This window comes from Leptopilina boulardi, unplaced genomic scaffold, assembly GCF_019393585.1.
Source record: "Leptopilina boulardi isolate dan_hultmark-lab unplaced genomic scaffold, ZJU_Lbou_2.1 LbouV2_80, whole genome shotgun sequence".
Classification (NCBI taxonomy): domain Eukaryota; kingdom Metazoa; phylum Arthropoda; class Insecta; order Hymenoptera; family Figitidae; genus Leptopilina; species Leptopilina boulardi.
The window spans coordinates 989,110-1,011,249 of record NW_026138028.1 but is presented as its reverse complement, the minus strand read 5'-3'; the positions used below and the strand labels follow the sequence as shown (position 1 = coordinate 1,011,249).

The following is a 22,140-nucleotide window of genomic DNA, read 5'->3' as shown; positions in this document are numbered from 1 at the left end:
AGTGAGTTGCTAATATTCACATTAGTGAGAATTTTTACTAATTTTTAGTAAAATATTACTATTTGATTTAGTATTTTTTAATGGCCTCCTTAAGGACCACCGTCGATAAATATATATTAATCAAGAATACTTCTTGATATCAGTTATAATTATCGACAGATGATCACTAAGGAGAGGCATCTCGCAGAAAATATTCCAATGAAGACTATTTTATTAATTTAATAACATTACCGGTAATATCAATTCATGTCTCAATCTTCTTTAAAAATTGAAAATTAATGTAAAATAATGTTTTTACTAATTTGTACACAATTTTTTGTACTTATTTATTATAAATATATTTTAAATTATTATTAAAGCAAAGTAAAGTTTTATCATAAAACTGTTCGTTATCTATATTGACTTTAATTTTTCAGATATAATTTTTATCGCTCAGCCGTTGCAGAAGTATATATTTACATATATACATATATCCTCAGAAAGTAATAAATTGAATACCTGCAGGAATGGAAAAATCTTAGATCGCTAATGAGTTTTTATTAAAATATATGTAATATATTTTTATTTTATGACTATACTTCCAATCTGAATTGCTAATGGAATAATTCCATGTAAATCAAAATTTTCTAAAAATTTCTACGCAAAGTTATTGTGGTTTTGTGTCCTATCTGAATATGTAAATTATATACACAAAGAAATATATATTTGAGTAAGAGATTATTCTATGTGGGTAGGAATTAAAGTAAAATATTTGAAAACTATTTTTTCTGTTTCATACAAGGTCTACTTACCAGCATTTGCATAAAAATAGGTCATGGTTTTTTACATTCTGGTCATATTTTTTGTTTATAAGTTAAAAAATTAATTTTTAAAATATCATGAATTAATATTTATTTTACTGTAGAAGATTTCATTATTTTACAATTGTATTGTATTTTGATCAGAAATTTTTAATACTGTATTTTATCGCACCTCTTATTTTGATTATATCGGAATGTACGCGTTTTTAAAAAATAAAATTTCTTTTATCTTGATTTAGATTTCCAATTGCTTGATTGATTTTTGTGTTGTATCTCTTTTTTCTGATACTATTTAGTGAAATCACCTTTTATATACATTGTCATTATTATGTTGGAGCGGGGTATTTCAAGGTAAGTATATAAACTCATGATTTCATTTTCTTGTATCTTATGTGGGTGACTGGTGAGTACATATCGATATTTTGTCTTTGATTTCTCTAAAATATAATATGTATACCTATTAAGCTATATATGATTAGAAATTAATTCTTTACAAATATCCTAAGAATTCTTATATGCTTTTTAATTTATTTTTAATTATAGATCAAAGTGAATTTTTTTTAATTATTATAAATTATTTGTTATCTTTATTCATTATATATAGGCATTTGTTACACATAATTGTTATAAATAATTTTATTAGAATGTTTATGTATCCACAACACGCATATGCAACTAACTTTATTTATCATACTATTTATTGATATGTATCTAGCAACACACACGCGCTTAAATGCGCGCTACTAACATCCCATTAGTCAACTTTCTTGTATAAAAATTTTTAAATCATTATGATAATGTAATTTTATAATTCAAAATAATGATAAAATTCCCAAAAAAATTCAATTTTTCATAGATAAACAATTTTATTACGAATTCTTGCACGAAATACAACTAACAGTAAAAAAAAAATTGCCAGCACGATACAAATAGGAGAAGACCCCTATTACCACCCTTAAGGCAACCCCTAAATTCCCAAAAAATTTATTTTTTCGTAGACAGACGATTTCATTGCAAATTCCTGCACAAAATAAACCCAAAAGTGTAGAAAAAAATTGACACCCCGATACAAGTAGAGGAAGACACCTATTACCACCAAAAAGGCATCCAAAATCATAAAAAAGTTCCCAAAAAAATTCAATTTTTCTTAGGAAGACTATTTTATTGCAATTTCTTGCACAAAATACACCTAAAAGTGTAGAAAAAAATCGACAGCCAAATCCGAGTAGAGGAAGACCGTTATTAGCACCGAAATGTCATCCAGGTAAAAAAAAAAATTTCCAAAAAAATTCAATTTTTCTTAGGCAGACGATTTTATTGCATATTCTTGCACCAAATACACCTAAAAGTGTAGAAAAAAATCGACAGCCAAATCCGAGTAGAGGAAGACCACTAATACCACCAAAAAGTCATCCATGTCAAAAAAAAATTTTCCAAAAAAATTCAATTTTTCTTAGGCAGACGATTTTATTGCATATTCTTGCACCAAATACACCTAAAAGTGTAGAAAAAAATCGACAGCCAAATCCGAGTAGAGGAAGACCACTAATACCACCAAAAAGTCATCCATGTCAAAAAAAAATTTTCCAAAAAAATTCAATTTTTCTTAGGCAGACGATTTTATTGCATATTCTTGCAGAAAATACACCTAAAAGTGTAGAAAAAAATCGACAGCCCGATACAAGTAGAGGAAGACACCTATTACCACCAAAAAGGCATCCAAAATCATAAAAAAGTTCCCAAAAAAATTCAATTTTTCTTAGGAAGACTATTTTATTGCAATTTCTTGCACAAAATACACCTAAAAGTGTAGAAAAAAATCGACAGTCAAATCCGAGTAGAGGAAGACCCTTATTAGCACCGAAATGTCATCCAGGTAAAAAAAACAATTTTCAAAAAAATTGAATTTTTCTTAGGCAGACGATTTTATTGCATATTCTTGCAGAAAATACACCTAAAAGTGTAGAAAAAAATCGACAGCCAAATCCGAGTAGAGGAAGACCACTAATACCAACAAAAAGTCATCAAGGTCCAAAAAAAAATTTCCAAAAAAATTTAATTTTTCTTAGGCAGACGATTTTATTGTATATTCTTGCACAAAATACACCTGAAAGTGTAGAAAAAAATCGACAGCCAAATCCGAGTAGAGGAAGACCGTTATTAGCACCGAAATGTCATCCAGGTAAAAAAAAAAATTTCCAAAAAAATTCAATTTTTCTTAGGCAGACGATTTTATTGCTTATTCTTGCACCAAATACACCTAAAAGTGTAGAAAAAAATCGACAGCCAAATCCGAGTAGAGGAAGACCACTAATACCACCAAAAAGTCATCCATGTCAAAAAAAAATTTTCCAAAAAAATTCAATTTTTCTTAGGCAGACGATTTTATTGCATATTCCTGCACAAAATACACCTAAAAGTGTAGAAAAACATCGACAGCCAAATCCGAGTAGAGGAAGACCCTTATTAGCACCGAAATGTCATCCAGGTAAAAAAAAAAATTTCCAAAAAAATTCAATTTTTTTTAGGCGGACGATTTTATTGCATATTCTTGAACAAAATACACCTAAAAGTGTAGCAAAAAATTGACAGCCAAATCCGTGTAGAGGAAGACCTCTATTACCACCAAAAAGTCATCCAGGTAAAAAAAAAATTTTCCAAAAAAATTCAATTTTTCTTAGGCAGACGATTTTATTGCATATTCTTGCACAAAATACACCTAAAAGTGTAGAAAAAAATCGACAGCCAAAAAAGAGTAGAGGAAGACACTTATTACCACCTAAATGTCATTTAACCCATAAATCCAAAATTATAAAAAAGTTCCCAAAATAATTTAGTTTTTCTTAGGCAGACGATTTTAATGCATTTTCTTGCACAAAATACACCTAAAAGTGTAGAAAAAAATTGACAGTCCGATCCGAGTAGAGGAAGACACCTATTACCACCTAAATGTCATTTAACCCATAAATCCAAAATTATAAAAAAGTTCCCAAAATAATTTAATTTTTCTTAGGCAGACGATTTTAATGCATTTTCTTGCACAAAATACACCTAAAAGTGTAGAAAAAAATTGACAGCCCGATCCGAGTAGAGGAAGACACCTATTACCACCTAAATGTCATTTAACCCAAAAATCCAAAATTATAAAAAAGTTTCCAAAATAATTTAATTTTTCTTAGGCAGACGATTTTAATGCATTTTCCTGCACAAAATACACCTAAAAGTGTAGAAAAAAATTGACAGCCCGATCCAACTAGAGGAAGACACCTATTACCACCTAAATGTCATTTGACCCATAAATCCAAAATTATAAAAAAGTTCCCAAAATAATTTAATGTTTCTTAGGCAGACGATTTTAATGCATTTTCATGCACAAAATACACCTTAAAGTGTAGGAAAAAATTGACAGCCCGATCCAACTAGAGGAAGACACCTATTACCACCTAAATGTCATTTGACCCATAAATCCAAAATTATAAAAAAGTTCCCAAAATAATTCAATTTTTCTTAGGCGGACTATTTTATTGCATTTTCTTGCACAAAATACACCTAAAAGTGTAGAAAAAAATTGACCTCCAAAAAAGAGTAGAGGAAGACACCTATTACCACCTAAATGTCATTTAACCCATAAATCCAAAATTATAAAAAAGTTCCCAAAATAATTTAATTTTTCTTAGGCAGACGATTTTAATGCATTTTCTTGCACAAAATACACCTAAAAGTGTAGAAAAAAATTGACAGCCCGATCCGAGTAGAGGAAGACACATATTACCAACTAAATGTCATTTAACCCATAAATCCAAAATTATAAAAAAGTTCCCAAAATAATTTAATTTTTCTTAGGCAGACGATTTTAATGCATTTTCTTGCACAAAATACACCTAAAAGTGTAGAAAAAAATTGACAGCCAAAAAAGAGTAGAGGAAGACACTTATTACCACCTAAATGTCATTTAACCCAAAAATCCAAAATTATAAAAAAGTTTCCAAAATAATTTAATTTTTCTTAGGCAGACGATTTTAATGCATTTTCCTGCACAAAATACACCTAAAAGTGTAGAAAAAAATTGACAGCCAAAAAAGAGTAGAGGAAGACACCTTTTACCACCAAAATGTCATTTAACCCATAAATCCAAAATTATAAAAAAGTTCCCAAAATAATTTAATGTTTCTTAGGCAGACGATTTTAATGCATTTTCATGCACAAAATACACCTAAAAGTGTAGAAAAAAATTGACAGCCAAAAAAGAGTAGAGGAAGACACTTATTACCACCTAAATGTCATTTAACCCATAAATCCAAAATTATAAAAAAGTTCCCAAAATAATTTAATTTTTCTTAGGCAGACGATTTTAATGCATTTTCCTGCACAAAATACACCTAAAAGTGTAGAAAAAAATTGACAGCCCGATCCGAGTAGAGGAAGACACTTATTACCACCTAAATGTCATTTAACCCATAAATCCAAAATTATAAAAAAGTTCCCAAAATAATTTAATTTTTCTTAGGCAGACGATTTTAAAGCATTTTCTTGCACAAAATACACCTAAAAGTGTAGAAAAAAATTGACAGCCAAAAAAGAGTAGAGGAAGACACTTATTACCACCTAAATGTCATTTAACCCATAAATCCAAAATTATAAAAAAGTTCCCAAAATAATTTAATTTTTCTTAGGCAGACGATTTTAATGCATTTTCTTGCACAAAATACACCTAAAAGTGTAGAAAAAAATTGACAGCCCGATCCGAGTAGAGGAAGACACCTATTACCACCTAAATGTCATTTAACCCATAAATCCAAAATTATAAAAAAGTTCCCAAAATAATTTAATTTTTCTTAGGCAGACGATTTTAATGCATTTTCTTGCACAAAATACACCTAAAAGTGTAGAAAAAAATTGACAGCCCGATCCGAGTAGAGGAAGACACCTATTACCACCTAAATGTCATTTAACCCAAAAATCCAAAATTATAAAAAAGTTTCCAAAATAATTTAATTTTTCTTAGGCAGACGATTTTAATGCATTTTCCTTCACAAAATACACCTAAAAGTGTAGAAAAAAATTGACAGCCCGATCCGAGTAGAGGAAGACACTTATTACCACCTAAATGTCATTTAACCCATAAATCCAAAATTATAAAAAAGTTCCCAAAATAATTTAATTTTTCTTAGGCAGACGATTTTAATGCATTTTCTTGCACAAAATACACCTAAAAGTGTAGAAAAAAATTGACAGCCCGATCCGAGTAGAGGAAGACACTTATTACCACCTAAATGTCATTTAACCCATAAATCCAAAATTATAAAAAAGTTCCCAAAATAATTTAATTTTTCTTAGGCAGACGATTTTAATGCATTTTCTTTCACAAAATACACCTAAAAGTGTAGAAAAAAATTGACAGCCCGATCCGAGTAGAGGAAGACACCTATTACCACCTAAATGTCATTTAACCCATAAATCCAAAATTATAAAAAAGTTCCCAAAATAATTTAATTTTTCTTAGGCAGACGATTTTAATGCATTTTCTTGCACAAAATACACCTAAAAGTGTAGAAAAAAATTGACAGCCCGATCCGAGTAGAGGAAGACACCTATTACCACCTAAATGTCATTTAACCCATAAATCCAAAATTATAAAAAAGTTCCCAAAATAATTTAATGTTTCTTAGGCAGACGATTTTAATGCATTTTCATGCACAAAATACACCTAAAAGTGTAGAAAAAAATTGACAGCCAAAAAAGAGTAGAGGAAGACACTTATTACCACCTAAATGTCATTTAACCCATAAATCCAAAATTATAAAAAAGTTCCCAAAATAATTTAATTTTTCTTAGGCAGACGATTTTAATGCATTTTCCTGCACAAAATACACCTAAAAGTGTAGAAAAAAATTGACAGCCCGATCCGAGTAGAGGAAGACACTTATTACCACCTAAATGTCATTTAACCCATAAATCCAAAATTATAAAAAAGTTCCCAAAATAATTTAATTTTTCTTAGGCAGACGATTTTAAAGCATTTTCTTGCACAAAATACACCTAAAAGTGTAGAAAAAAATTGACAGCCAAAAAAGAGTAGAGGAAGACACTTATTACCACCTAAATGTCATTTAACCCATAAATCCAAAATTATAAAAAAGTTCCCAAAATAATTTAATTTTTCTTAGGCAGACGATTTTAATGCATTTTCTTGCACAAAATACACCTAAAAGTGTAGAAAAAAATTGACAGCCCGATCCGAGTAGAGGAAGACACCTATTACCACCTAAATGTCATTTAACCCATAAATCCAAAATTATAAAAAAGTTCCCAAAATAATTTAATTTTTCTTAGGCAGACGATTTTAATGCATTTTCTTGCACAAAATACACCTAAAAGTGTAGAAAAAAATTGACAGCCCGATCCGAGTAGAGGAAGACACCTATTACCACCTAAATGTCATTTAACCCAAAAATCCAAAATTATAAAAAAGTTTCCAAAATAATTTAATTTTTCTTAGGCAGACGATTTTAATGCATTTTCCTTCACAAAATACACCTAAAAGTGTAGAAAAAAATTGACAGCCCGATCCGAGTAGAGGAAGACACTTATTACCACCTAAATGTCATTTAACCCATAAATCCAAAATTATAAAAAAGTTCCCAAAATAATTTAATTTTTCTTAGGCAGACGATTTTAATGCATTTTCTTGCACAAAATACACCTAAAAGTGTAGAAAAAAATTGACAGCCCGATCCGAGTAGAGGAAGACACTTATTACCACCTAAATGTCATTTAACCCATAAATCCAAAATTATAAAAAAGTTCCCAAAATAATTTAATTTTTCTTAGGCAGACGATTTTAATGCATTTTCTTTCACAAAATACACCTAAAAGTGTAGAAAAAAATTGACAGCCCGATCCGAGTAGAGGAAGACACCTATTACCACCTAAATGTCATTTAACCCATAAATCCAAAATTATAAAAAAGTTCCCAAAATAATTTAATTTTTCTTAGGCAGACGATTTTAATGCATTTTCTTGCACAAAATACACCTAAAAGTGTAGAAAAAAATTGACAGCCCGATCCGAGTAGAGGAAGACACCTATTACCACCTAAATGTCATTTAACCCATAAATCCAAAATTATAAAAAAGTTCCCAAAATAATTTAATTTTTCTTAGGCAGACGATTTTAATGCATTTTCTTGCACAAAATACACCTAAAAGTGTAGAAAAAAATTGACAGCCCGATCCGAGTAGAGGAAGACACCTATTACCACCTAAATGTCATTTAACCCAAAAATCCAAAATTATAAAAAAGTTTCCAAAATAATTTAATTTTTCTTAGGCAGACGATTTTAATGCATTTTCCTTCACAAAATACACCTAAAAGTGTAGAAAAAAATTGACAGCCCGATCCGAGTAGAGGAAGACACTTATTACCACCTAAATGTCATTTAACCCATAAATCCAAAATTATAAAAAAGTTCCCAAAATAATTTAATTTTTCTTAGGCAGACGATTTTAATGCATTTTCTTGCACAAAATACACCTAAAAGTGTAGAAAAAAATTGACAGCCCGATCCGAGTAGAGGAAGACACTTATTACCACCTAAATGTCATTTAACCCATAAATCCAAAATTATAAAAAAGTTCCCAAAATAATTTAATTTTTCTTAGGCAGACGATTTTAATGCATTTTCTTTCACAAAATACACCTAAAAGTGTAGAAAAAAATTGACAGCCCGATCCGAGTAGAGGAAGACACCTATTACCACCTAAATGTCATTTAACCCATAAATCCAAAATTATAAAAAAGTTCCCAAAATAATTTAATTTTTCTTAGGCAGACGATTTTAATGCATTTTCTTGCACAAAATACACCTAAAAGTGTAGAAAAAAATTGACAGCCCGATCCGAGTAGAGGAAGACACCTATTACCACCTAAATGTCATTTAACCCATAAATCCAAAATTATAAAAAAGTTCCCAAAATAATTTAATTTTTCTTAGGCAGACGATTTTAATGCATTTTCTTGCACAAAATACACCTAAAAGTGTAGAAAAAAATTGACAGTCCGATCCGAGTAGAGGAAGACACCTATTACCACCTAAATGTCATTTAACCCATAAATCCAAAATTATAAAAAAGTTCCCAAAATAATTTAATTTTTCTTAGGCAGACGATTTTAATGCATTTTCTTGCACAAAATACACCCAAAAGTGTAGAAAAAAATTGACAGCCAAAAAAGAGTAGAGAAAGACACCTATTACCACCTAAATGTCATTTAACCCATAAATCCAAAATTATAAAAAAGTTCCCAAAATAATTTAATTTTTCTTAGGCAGACGATTTTAATGCATTTTCTTGCACAAAATACACCTAAAAGTGTAGAAAAAAATTGACAGCCCGATCCGAGTAGAGGAAGATACCTATTACCACCTAAATGTCATTTAACCCAAAAATCCAAAATTATAAAAAAGTTCCCAAAATAATTTAATTTTTCTTAGGCAGACGATTTTAATGCATTTTCTTGCACAAAATACACCTAAAAGTGTAGAAAAAAATTGACAGCCCGATCCGAGTAGAGGAAGACACTTATTACCACCTAAATGTCATTTAACCCATAAATCCAAAATTATAAAAAAGTTCCCAAAATAATTTAATTTTTCTTAGGCAGACGATTTTAATGCATTTTCTTGCACAAAATACACCTAAAAGTGTAGAAAAAAATTGACAGCCAAAAAAGAGTAGAGGAAGACACTTATTACCACCTAAATGTCATTTAACCCATAAATCCAAAATTATAAAAAAGTTCCCAAAATAATTTAATTTTTCTTAGGCAGACGATTTTAATGCATTTTCTTGCACAAAATACACCTAAAAGTGTAGAAAAAAATTGACAGCCCGATCCGAGTAGAGGAAGACACCTATTACCACCTAAATGTCATTTAACCCATAAATCCAAAATTATAAAAAAGTTCCCAAAATAATTTAATTTTTCTTAGGCAGACGATTTTAATGCATTTTCTTGCACAAAATACACCTAAAAGTGTAGAAAAAAATTGACAGTCCGATCCGAGTAGAGGAAGACACCTATTACCACCTAAATGTCATTTAACCCATAAATCCAAAATTATAAAAAAGTTCCCAAAATAATTTAATTTTTCTTAGGCAGACGATTTTAATGCATTTTCTTGCACAAAATACACCCAAAAGTGTAGAAAAAAATTGACAGCCAAAAAAGAGTAGAGGAAGACACCTATTACCACCTAAATGTCATTTAACCCATAAATCCAAAATTATAAAAAAGTTCCCAAAATAATTTAATTTTTCTTAGGCAGACGATTTTAATGCATTTTCTTGCACAAAATACACCTAAAAGTGTAGAAAAAAATTGACAGCCCGATCCGAGTAGAGGAAGACACCTATTACCACCTAAATGTCATTTAACCCAAAAATCCAAAATTATAAAAAAGTTCCCAAAATAATTTAATTTTTCTTAGGCAGACGATTTTAATGCATTTTCTTGCACAAAATACACCTAAAAGTGTAGAAAAAAATTGACAGCCCGATCCGAGTAGAGGAAGACACCTATTACCACCTAAATGTCATTTAACCCATAAATCCAAAATTATAAAAAAGTTCCCAAAATAATTTAATTTTTCTTAGGCAGACGATTTTAATGCATTTTCTTGCACAAAATACACCTAAAAGTGTAGAAAAAAATTGACAGCCCGATCCGAGTAGAGGAAGACACCTATTACCACCTAAATGTCATTTAACCCATAAATCCAAAATTATAAAAAAGTTCCCAAAATAATTTATTTTTTCTTAGGCAGACGATTTTAATGCATTTTCTTGCACAAAATACACCTAAAAGTGTAGAAAAAAATTGACAGTCCGATCCGAGTAGAGGAAGACACCTATTACCACCTAAATGTCATTTAACCCATAAATCCAAAATTATAAAAAAGTTCCCAAAATAATTTAATTTTTCTTAGGCAGACGATTTTAATGCATTTTCTTGCACAAAATACACCCAAAAGTGTAGAAAAAAATTGACAGCCAAAAAAGAGTAGAGAAAGACACCTATTACCACCTAAATGTCATTTAACCCATAAATCCAAAATTATAAAAAAGTTCCCAAAATAATTTAATTTTTCTTAGGCAGACGATTTTAATGCATTTTCTTGCACAAAATACACCTAAAAGTGTAGAAAAAAATTGACAGCCCGATCCGAGTAGAGGAAGATACCTATTACCACCTAAATGTCATTTAACCCAAAAATCCAAAATTATAAAAAAGTTCCCAAAATAATTTAATTTTTCTTAGGCAGACGATTTTAATGCATTTTCTTGCACAAAATACACCTAAAAGTGTAGAAAAAAATTGACAGCCCGATCCGAGTAGAGGAAGACACTTATTACCACCTAAATGTCATTTAACCCATAAATCCAAAATTATAAAAATGTTCCCAAAATAATTTAATTTTTCTTAGGCAGACGATTTTAATGCATTTTCTTGCACAAAATACACCTAAAAGTGTAGAAAAAAATTGACAGCCAAAAAAGAGTAGAGGAAGACACTTATTACCACCTAAATGTCATTTAACCCATAAATCCAAAATTATAAAAAAGTTCCCAAAATAATTTAATTTTTCTTAGGCAGACGATTTTAATGCATTTTCTTGCACAAAATACACCTAAAAGTGTAGAAAAAAATTGACAGCCCGATCCGAGTAGAGGAAGACACCTATTACCACCTAAATGTCATTTAACCCATAAATCCAAAATTATAAAAAAGTTCCCAAAATAATTTAATTTTTCTTAGGCAGACGATTTTAATGCATTTTCTTGCACAAAATACACCTAAAAGTGTAGAAAAAAATTGACAGTCCGATCCGAGTAGAGGAAGACACCTATTACCACCTAAATGTCATTTAACCCATAAATCCAAAATTATAAAAAAGTTCCCAAAATAATTTAATTTTTCTTAGGCAGACGATTTTAATGCATTTTCTTGCACAAAATACACCCAAAAGTGTAGAAAAAAATTGACAGCCAAAAAAGAGTAGAGGAAGACACCTATTACCACCTAAATGTCATTTAACCCATAAATCCAAAATTATAAAAAAGTTCCCAAAATAATTTAATTTTTCTTAGGCAGACGATTTTAATGCATTTTCTTGCACAAAATACACCTAAAAGTGTAGAAAAAAATTGACAGTCCGATCCGAGTAGAGGAAGACACCTATTACCACCTAAATGTCATTTAACCCATAAATCCAAAATTATAAAAAAGTTCCCAAAATAATTTAATTTTTCTTAGGCAGACGATTTTAATGCATTTTCTTGCACAAAATACACCCAAAAGTGTAGAAAAAAATTGACAGCCAAAAAAGAGTAGAGGAAGACACCTATTACCACCTAAATGTCATTTAACCCATAAATCCAAAATTATAAAAAAGTTCCCAAAATAATTTAATTTTTCTTAGGCAGACGATTTTAATGCATTTTCTTGCACAAAATACACCTAAAAGTGTAGAAAAAAATTGACAGCCCGATCCGAGTAGAGGAAGACACCTATTACCACCTAAATGTCATTTAACCCAAAAATCCAAAATTATAAAAAAGTTCCCAAAATAATTTAATTTTTCTTAGGCAGACGATTTTAATGCATTTTCTTGCACAAAATACACCTAAAAGTGTAGAAAAAAATTGACAGCCCGATCCGAGTAGAGGAAGACACCTATTACCACCTAAATGTCATTTAACCCATAAATCCAAAATTATAAAAAAGTTCCCAAAATAATTTAATTTTTCTTAGGCAGACGATTTTAATGCATTTTCTTGCACAAAATACACCTAAAAGTGTAGAAAAAAATTGACAGCCAAAAAAGAGTAGAGGAAGACACTTATTACCACCTAAATGTCATTTAACCCAAAAATCCAAAATTATAAAAAAGTTTCCAAAATAATTTAATTTTTCTTAGGCAGACGATTTTAATGCATTTTCCTGCACAAAATACACCTAAAAGTGTAGAAAAAAATTGACAGCCAAAAAAGAGTAGAGGAAGACACCTTTTACCACCAAAATGTCATTTAACCCATAAATCCAAAATTATAAAAAAGTTCCCAAAATAATTTAATGTTTCTTAGGCAGACGATTTTAATGCATTTTCATGCACAAAATACACCTAAAAGTGTAGAAAAAAATTGACAGCCAAAAAAGAGTAGATGAAGACACTTATTACCACCTAAATGTCATTTAACCCATAAATCCAAAATTATAAAAAAGTTCCCAAAATAATTTAATTTTTCTTAGGCAGACGATTTTAATGCATTTTCTTGCACAAAATACACCTAAAAGTGTAGAAAAAAATTGACAGCCCGATCCGAGTAGAGGAAGACACCTATTACCACCTAAATGTCATTTAACCCATAAATCCAAAATTATAAAAAAGTTCCCAAAATAATTTAATTTTTCTTAGGCAGACGATTTTAATGCATTTTCTTGCACAAAATACACCTAAAAGTGTAGAAAAAAATTGACAGTCCGATCCGAGTAGAGGAAGACACCTATTACCACCTAAATGTCATTTAACCCATAAATCCAAAATTATAAAAAAGTTCCCAAAATAATTTAATTTTTCTTAGGCAGACGATTTTAATGCATTTTCTTGCACAAAATACACCCAAAAGTGTAGAAAAAAATTGACAGCCAAAAAAGAGTAGAGGAAGACACCTATTACCACCTAAATGTCATTTAACCCATAAATCCAAAATTATAAAAAAGTTCCCAAAATAATTTAATTTTTCTTAGGCAGACGATTTTAATGCATTTTCTTGCACAAAATACACCTAAAAGTGTAGAAAAAAATTGACAGCCCGATCCGAGTAGAGGAAGACACCTATTACCACCTAAATGTCATTTAACCCAAAAATCCAAAATTATAAAAAAGTTCCCAAAATAATTTAATTTTTCTTAGGCAGACGATTTTAATGCATTTTCTTGCACAAAATACACCTAAAAGTGTAGAAAAAAATTGACAGCCCGATCCGAGTAGAGGAAGACACCTATTACCACCTAAATGTCATTTAACCCAAAAATCCAAAATTATAAAAAAGTTCCCAAAATAATTAAATTTTTCTTAGGCAGACTATTTTATTGCAATTTCTTGCGCAAAATACACCTAAAAGTGTAGAAAAAATTGACAGCCCGATCCGAGTAGATGAAGACACATATTTTGACCTTTAAATCGTTTTTCGAAAAAAAAAAATATTCAAAAAAATTCAATTTTACTTAGGCAGACTATTTTATTGCAATTTCTTGCACAAAATACACCTAAAAGTGTAGAAAAAAATTGACAGCCCGATCCGAGTAGAGGAAGACACATATTTTGACCTTTAAATCGTTTTTCGAAAAAAAAAAATTTTCAAAAAAATTCAATTTTTCTTAGGCAGACTATTTTATTGCAATTTCTTGCATAAAATACACTTAAAAGTGTAGAGAAAAATTGACAGCCCGATCCGAGTAGAGGAAGACCCCTATTATGACCTTTAATGCGTTATCGTAAAAAAAAATTTTTCAAAAAATTCAATATTTCTTAGGCAGACTATTTATCGTCAATTTTGACCCCAAATCCTTCATCAGCGACCGAAAATACATCTAGAATGACTTTGAAGAAAATTTTAAAGCACTTAATATTTGCACAGAAGCTTGAATAGACAAAACAATGCCTTGTACTTTATTGTTATTAATATTTAAAAACTTTAATAATTTTTAAATTTAGTGACTGTGTCTATTTTTTTCAGATAATTTGACAAGCAAACATGCGTCTCCATCAGTTTTTAAATATTCTATTAACCTTTGCCGTAGTTTTTGCTACAGATGAAAAGATTACATTTGAAAACTTTAAAGTTTATAGAATTTTGCCTGAAACTGAGGGACATGTTGATTTGTTACATCAATTAGAACAGGATAATAATAATGTAAGATAAAATACGATAATCCGAAGAAATGTATTATGATATTTCATTTTTTTGTGTAATCCATTTATTTATTTTACTAGTTTCTCTTTTGGAATGGAATCACTTCTGTGAACAATTCTGTCGATTTAATGGTGTCTCCTGAAACGAGTTTAGGATTTGAGAAGACAATGAATATTTATGGAATTAAATACAGTATTTTCATTGAGAATGTTCAGCATTTAATTGACACTGAGAATCCGCGAGAAATTATTAAAACTGATTCTGAATTTGCTTTTAATAAATATCATACACTGGATGAAATTTATGTTTATTTTGAACACCTTTCTCAAAAGTATGATGTTGTTCAAGTTATTGATGCTGGAAAAACTACGGAGGGTCGTTCTATTAAAGGGGTAAAAATTTCGTACAAAAAAGAAAACCCAGGAATCTTCATAGAAGCAGGAATTCATGCTCGAGAGTGGATAACTCCTGCCACTGCTCTGTATCTTATTAATCAACTATTGACGAGTAAAGACAAAAATATTAGAAGTCTTGCTGAAAATCGTAATTGGTACATATTTCCAAGCTTTAACCCTGATGGATATGTTTATACTCATACGAAGGTAAGAATTAATTTCTAAGATAAGCCTAAAATATTTTTGACATATCATGAACATATACATATTTTCAAATAATAGCCGTAGATAAATATTTTTATTATGAAAGAAAATATTATAAATTTATAATGTCTTGTTTACAAATTTTATAGAATCGCTTGTGGAGAAAAACGAGATCAAAGAAAAGTGCTTTATGTCCTGGAGTTGATGCCAACAGGAACTGGGGTTTTAAGTGGATGTGTAAGGGTTTAATTACTTTAAAAAAATCAAACTTTTTAAGAAGCTTTAAAACATTTAATAAAAAAAGTTTATTAAATCATCTTTGATAATTATACATATTATTCTGTTATTATTTTAGCCGGTGGTGCAAGCAGTTTTCCTTGTGCTGAAACTTATGCTGGATCAGTGGCCTTTAGTGAACCGGAAACCAAATCAATGGCGAATTATATAAAATCAATTTCTAATGAACTATTTGCGTATATTTCATTCCATAGCTATTCTCAACTTTTGATGTTCCCTTATGGTCACACAAAAGATCATTTGGATAATTACGAAGAAGAGGTAATTAAATTAAGAAAAATGTGTTTTATCAACAAATTACACATTGTTTAAATAATTAATAATAATAGTGCGATTCCATAGGTGAGATTTTGACATTTTCGGAGTAGCTTAACCGATTGCATTGAAACTTTGGAATTTTGTTATATATAGTAAGACTAATCTTTAACATAAATTGCAGCTTAAAATATTGGTTAGTTCTGAAAAAGATTTATTCCTCTCATTTTCCTTGACATTTAAAAAAAAAGTAGACCTCCATCCGATTATTAGAACGGAAGATATAGCAGTTTAAAATTTTTTATTATTATTGCAAATCTCGTAAACTAACAAATATTTTAAGCTGCAATTTACGTTAAAGATTAGTCTTACTATATATAACAAAATTCCAAAGTTTCATTGCAATCGGTTAACCTACTCCGAAAAAGTCAAAATCTCACCTGGAATCGCACAATAATAATAATTTTGTTGTTATTTGATAATATACGCATCACTAAGTAGATTTTATGCTTATGTTTTTTTAGTTGTCTATGGGAAAGAAAGCAATAGGTGCACTTCAACAAAGATATGGCACTAAATATGTAACTGGAAATATTGCTGAAACCATTTGTGAGTAATTTTAATAAATGTCAATTATGTGTTATATACTTATTAAAAACTATTAATTCATATGTTTTAGATATTGCAAGTGGAAGTTCAAGCGATTGGGTAAAGGGAACATTAAAATTACCAGTTGTATTTACATATGAGTTTCGTGACAAAGGCAGATATGGCTTTTTGCTTCCTGCAAATCAAATTATTCCCAATGGTGAAGAAATAGTTGACTCTTTGATTGGAATGTTTGACGAAGCTGCACGATTTGGTTATCCTAAAAAGTCTTGAATAAATATATCATTTTAAGAAAAATATGTTATCTTTTTCTTATTTTTCTTTTAGACCCAAACTTAATCTTGATTATTTGTATATGCGATGATAAATTGTTATTTTTTATAAATTTTTGTAACTTACGGTTTATCAATCTGGTAGTTCGGCGCTGTTTAGATATTTATATACAAAAATTAAATCTCATTAAAATAGATATTATTTAAATAAATGAAAGTAATTAAAAATACGATATGATATATGCGTCTCTGACTGCGTATTTGAGTAAGTTTGTGTATCTTATTTACTGTCATAAAAAAAACGTATGCATATATTATAATTTTACGTTAGGCATGGTTAGCCGCATAATCATTCCTGCAACTAAACAAGTTCCTATCCTAAAAGTTTTGTTTGTTTACTTTCATAAGTAATACAAATAAAACGATTTTAAGGGATATGAAGTTTAAAGGAGCGCAGTAATTGGAGCATATGCAGCATTTGATCCATTTACCCTAACTCTTTTATATTAAACTCAATAAAATCAGATCTTATTGTAATTTTCTTTTTCTTATCTTATCTTAATTTAAATAAAGACGATAAACGTATATAAGTATGTATACTTACATACTTTTTAGATTATTTAAAAAAATATATATCGCTACTCTTTTGCAATAATGATAAAAACTATTATACATTTTTATTTCCCCCCTATCTTTTTCTCTCTTTTTTCTTCTATACTATAATAATCATTTGATACATGCTACAACTGCTATAATTTATTTTACTTGTAATGTTTAAGTAAAAAAATTATTTATTTATAAAAAAAATTTCTTTAAGAATTTTAATCATTTAATATTTTAGTATATATAGATGTTAATTTTTTTGAATTTCAGAGTAGTATATTATAAAGATGGTAATTGTTTTTCCATATAAATCCACATTTTATTTTTAAAAAATCTTCAAAACATTAGTTTTTGCCGGTGTTTTAAAGAATAAAAAAAGGGAAAAAATCGTATGATTATGCTTTAATGAATTTTTAAAAATAAAATGTGGATTTATATGTAGAATAACAATTACCATCTTTGCATTGAATTTCTTATTCTTTTGATTTATATAAAAGTTTTTACTTTCCTGTGATTATTATCTTCAAATATTAATCATTTAATGAATCATTTACATATTATCATGAATTTAAAATTTAAAAAATATTGAGATGGCATATACTTTTGCACGGAAAAGGAATGGAATTTTTCCAAAAAGTTTATAAATACTTGATGCAAATATATAAGAAGAAGTTTATATGGAAAATCACGTCACATTTTTTTATCTATAACATAAATATAACAGAATACTCATATTTTGTATAAGAGTGTTGTGTATTGGCTTAGCGTTTTTGAAAAAGTACTTTTAAAACATATCTTAATAACTGCCCTTACAGTACTTTCTAGAAACTTTTGTAATATAACTTATGTATGTTTCATATAGGTTTTTTAAAATAATTATGTGAGCTGTATTTGACATATTGTATGCTTTAGAACTTGTTGTATGAAATGGTATAAAAATTTATTTGACTTATAAAAAAGCTAATTTCTTATTTATAATTTGTTTTCAGTAGCAGCGAGTCTTTGCTTTGCGCAATAAGGTGACGAGGCTGTTGATATGATCATAAGTTTGTGAGCACTGTTCATAGTTGTTTCTACTGAAATTGATCAAATTGATTTAAAAGCATTTTTTTTATTTTTAATTTTACCATATTGTCCATATTTATTTTTTTTATAACTTATGTTATTGATATTATTCATATTTATTTTTATTTAAGTTTTTATTAAATATTTTACAACTATGTCTTCTTCCAACATTCGCTCAAGTAAGTTTCATGTTTATAATGTTGTATTTTTTATCTTAGCACCAATTTATGTTTTAATTAAAAAAAAAATGTTTTGTTTTGAAACATGTTACTTACTAAAAGTTCTGAAATATGGATAATTTTTTTATTAATGTAAATGTTGTAATTTCATTTAAAGTATAAATTACTAAACGAGGATTCTATTATAAATAAAAACATTTTATTAAATATACAAATTATTTATTTTTTTATTTTAAACAACTTTATCTTCTGAAATAACATGTTGTTTCAATTTTTTATTCCCCTTTGTTTCAATTGGATCACAATCTTTGTACTTTGTACTTTGTACTTTTGTAAATAATATTATGTATTCTTATAATAATGTTGTTCATTTTTTTTGTCCAACTTTTTGTAGAATTCGAAATTCGCTTTTTTGAAATATTATTAATGTTTTGTGAATAAAAAAGTATATTACTTTTTTAATAGTTAAATTTTTAATAAGTAATGTCCAAATATATTATAGTAGTGCATATAAGGTAAAAAACTTTCTTTCTAGTAAATAAATAAAATAAAATATTAAAACCAAAAATTTATCCCCGTTTTTAATTAACTTTTGTTCAGATTTTCTAAAGTTCAGTTCACGTGGTTGCTGTTTTATATTAAGGTTTAATTACAATGTTTGCAAATCTCTTATGTAAACTTATATAAACATTAAATTAAGTGCTAACTTTTAATGACGTTATTGCAAATTACCGTTACATTTAAAAGTAAGTTACTTCCGCTCGACACTGGTTTTCAACACCTTTTGACCTTCTTTATATATACAGAGTGACCAAATAGTCTGGAACCTACTCTTGTGAAACTGGTCAAAAATAATTTTTCTACATGTTATTCAAAAAGTAAACTGATACATTTTTATATCTATAAAGAAATTATACTATAACGATATTCCATTGCTTGCACGTAAAATATTGGTATTGTCAATCTTGAGCTCAACAAACTTAATAACGTATATACCTATACAATTAGTAATTAATTTAGTTTCATTTCATTTATTTTAAAATTATTAAAAAGAACGGTTTTAAGAATAATTAATATTTTGAAGAATGGTTATTATAAAAACTCATTATGATAGCAAAATTAAAATCAACAAAATTAAGTCCATCTTTTGTGAATTCTGTAACTGCTTGCATACAGCATAATGAAAGCTATAATGGTAATCTTATATACTGAAGCTTTAATACTCACTGTTAGTTCTTGCATTTTTTTATAGGAATAAAAGAAGTGACTCAGGATGAAGCTACACTAAAAAAGACGGTTGTTTTAGGATTGTCAGAATTTCTTGGAACTGCTATATTAGTGTTTTTAGGATGTATGGGATGTGCTGGATCAATCAGTCCATCACATTTGCAAATCACTTTGAATTTTGGATTATCAGTAATGATAGTTATTCAGGTAAACATATATTTTTTTGATAGAAATAATTGTTCCTTGTACAGTGCCGTTTAAATTTAGGAACCGTTCATAAACTACACTACCAATTTTTCATTCCCTTTAGACCCCCATCCCCCCCTCGTTTCCATTGCGTTAAATGCATTTTCATAGTAGACTTTTTAACCCCCTCCCTATGTCATCTTTAAATTACGTCACACTTTAAGGTTTAGTGGGGGGGGGGTCAAAAACGGTAGAAAATGTATGACGTAATTTATGGTCGAACCCACCTACACAGCATCCAAAATTATCTGAAACTTGACAGAACCTCACATGGCGTGGTTGGGAAACTTCAGTGGCAAGGTTCATACAAGTTTGTGTCGATGTTTAAATGTCCATATGAAAAGAATATTCACACGAAACTTTGAGGAAATATTACATATAAATATTCACGTGCAATGTTCAGTCAATGTTGTGTCAATATTGAAATTACATTTTCGCCTAGTTATAAAAATTTCATTTACTAATAAAATAAGTATAGGTGAATATTGACACAACATTAACTGAACATTGCACGCGAATATTTACAGTGTAATATTTCCTCAAAGTTTCGTGTAAATATTCTTTTCATGTGGACATTTAAACATCGACACAAACTTGTATGAACCTTGCCACTGAAGTTTCCTAACCTCGCCGTGTGAGGCTCTGTCAAGTTTCAGGGAATTTTGGGTGCTGTGTGCAGGCATATGCATAATGGTAAAAATGCATATTATTTAAACAAGGCCTATAATTATTTTTTCAGATTTTTGGTCACATAAGTCATGCCCATGTTAATCCAGCCATCAGTGTAGGTGCACTGGTTTTGGGTAAAAAGACTTTAACTGAAGCTTTAATTTATATTCTGTGTCAAACAGGAGGTTCTGTATTGGGCTATGGAATGTTAATGGTAAAAATTCTCGATTTTAAAGAACGCACGGAAAAAAATGATATGTTTGAGACATCCATATTCATGAATATAGACGGAACATCAATTTTCTATGGATGTTTCAATTAAAAAACTGGATATGGTAGCAATGTAATATTGATATCCCATATTTATCAATATATATATATATATATATATATGGTTGTGACCCAACTATTCCTTTCTTTCCGTGCAGAAAAATTTTGAAAATTATAATTTATGAATGTTTTGCATAAAAAATATATCTTGCAGATAGTAACACCGATATCGATGAGTGATCCTAAAAAGAAAAATGAATTCTGTGTAACACGCTTGTCGGAAGATGTTAGTTCTTTTCAAGGATTGATTGTTGAAGGTATTGCAACAGCAGTTTTAATGATGATAGCTTGTGCTGTTTGGGACAAAAGAAATGAAAAAAATACAGATAGTGTTCCTATTAAATTTGGATTAGCTGTTACTGCTTTGGCAACCGCCGCTGGTCCTTTTACAGGTTGTAGTATGAATCCGGCAAGGTCGTTAGGACCCGCAATTTGGAACAACAATTTTTCTCAACAATGGATTTATTGGATTGGACCAATCGGTGGATCAACTATTGCTGCTTTTATTTATAAAACAATTTTTGAAATAAGAGAGATTAGATCATTAGAAGAACCCGAAGCTATAACATTAAATACCATAGAAACAGACAAAAATTAATAATAAAAATTTCTAGGTTAAAGCCAATATATTTCAATGAAAAAAACATCTTTTAATTTAAAAATTAATAATAGACAATATTTACGCACGCATAAATGCGACAAAGTGAACGTATTTTCATTACCGGCGTATGTGACCTTTTTAAAATAAATGACATTGACCATGCCTTATACATTATCAATTTCTGTATGTTTAATACTCATTGCTAAAGAGTATCTCTTTTGGAATTATATATGCTGCAAATCAAAGTGTGTAGTGATTCGCATTTAGTTTGATACGCACTTTCAAGTGTATTATACGTACAACACCATACTTTTCAAGACATATAGTGTATTAAGACAACTCACACAAGTGCATAAAAGCAATATTAATTTATTAATAAACTAATATATAATTCTAATAATTTTTATAATAA

General features: G+C 29.0%; 2 protein-coding genes and 1 long non-coding RNA gene across 54 annotated transcripts; 2 read left to right on the top strand and 1 right to left on the bottom strand.

Moving 5' to 3' along the window:
- Positions 1-1,066: 1,066 nt before the first annotated feature.
- LOC127290722 (zinc carboxypeptidase-like) lies at positions 1,067-16,835 on the top strand. 2 transcript variants are annotated; one of them, XM_051319487.1, is made up of 7 exons: positions 1,067-1,151; positions 14,600-14,776; positions 14,857-15,378; positions 15,525-15,612; positions 15,731-15,933; positions 16,452-16,536; positions 16,607-16,835. In XM_051319487.1, exons 2-7 carry the CDS (start codon positions 14,618-14,620, stop codon positions 16,807-16,809), a joined length of 1,260 nt encoding a protein of 419 aa, XP_051175444.1. In that variant the 5' UTR covers positions 1,067-1,151; positions 14,600-14,617; the 3' UTR covers positions 16,810-16,835. The 2 variants fall into 2 exon arrangements, with proteins under 2 accessions (XP_051175444.1, XP_051175445.1); XM_051319488.1 differs by lacking the exon at positions 1,067-1,151 and adding an exon at positions 1,181-1,203.
- On the bottom strand, positions 3,297-14,592 carry LOC127290725 (uncharacterized). 50 transcript variants are annotated; one of them, XR_007844458.1, is made up of 12 exons: positions 13,042-14,592; positions 11,322-12,709; positions 10,884-10,989; positions 10,552-10,717; positions 9,224-9,887; positions 8,500-8,891; positions 7,670-8,333; positions 6,734-7,503; positions 6,176-6,401; positions 5,240-6,009; positions 4,682-4,741; positions 3,297-4,017 (listed from the first exon to the last, which is right to left on the bottom strand). It is a non-coding gene; the product is annotated as an uncharacterized LOC127290725 (long non-coding RNA). The 50 variants fall into 50 exon arrangements; XR_007844427.1 differs by having other exon boundaries at positions 9,224-10,491; positions 10,658-10,717; XR_007844454.1 differs by lacking the exon at positions 10,884-10,989 and having other exon boundaries at positions 11,050-12,709.
- A 1,565-nt stretch (positions 16,836-18,400) lies between the features above and the next one.
- On the top strand, positions 18,401-22,128 carry LOC127290724 (aquaporin AQPAe.a-like). Of its 2 annotated transcripts, none has more exons than XM_051319489.1 (4): positions 18,401-18,655; positions 19,908-20,089; positions 20,868-21,011; positions 21,282-22,128. In XM_051319489.1, exons 1-4 carry the CDS (start codon positions 18,631-18,633, stop codon positions 21,723-21,725), a joined length of 795 nt encoding a protein of 264 aa, XP_051175446.1. In that variant the 5' UTR covers positions 18,401-18,630; the 3' UTR covers positions 21,726-22,128. The 2 variants fall into 2 exon arrangements, with proteins under 2 accessions (XP_051175446.1, XP_051175447.1); XM_051319490.1 differs by having other exon boundaries at positions 18,416-18,461.
- Positions 22,129-22,140: the final 12 nt, after the last annotated feature.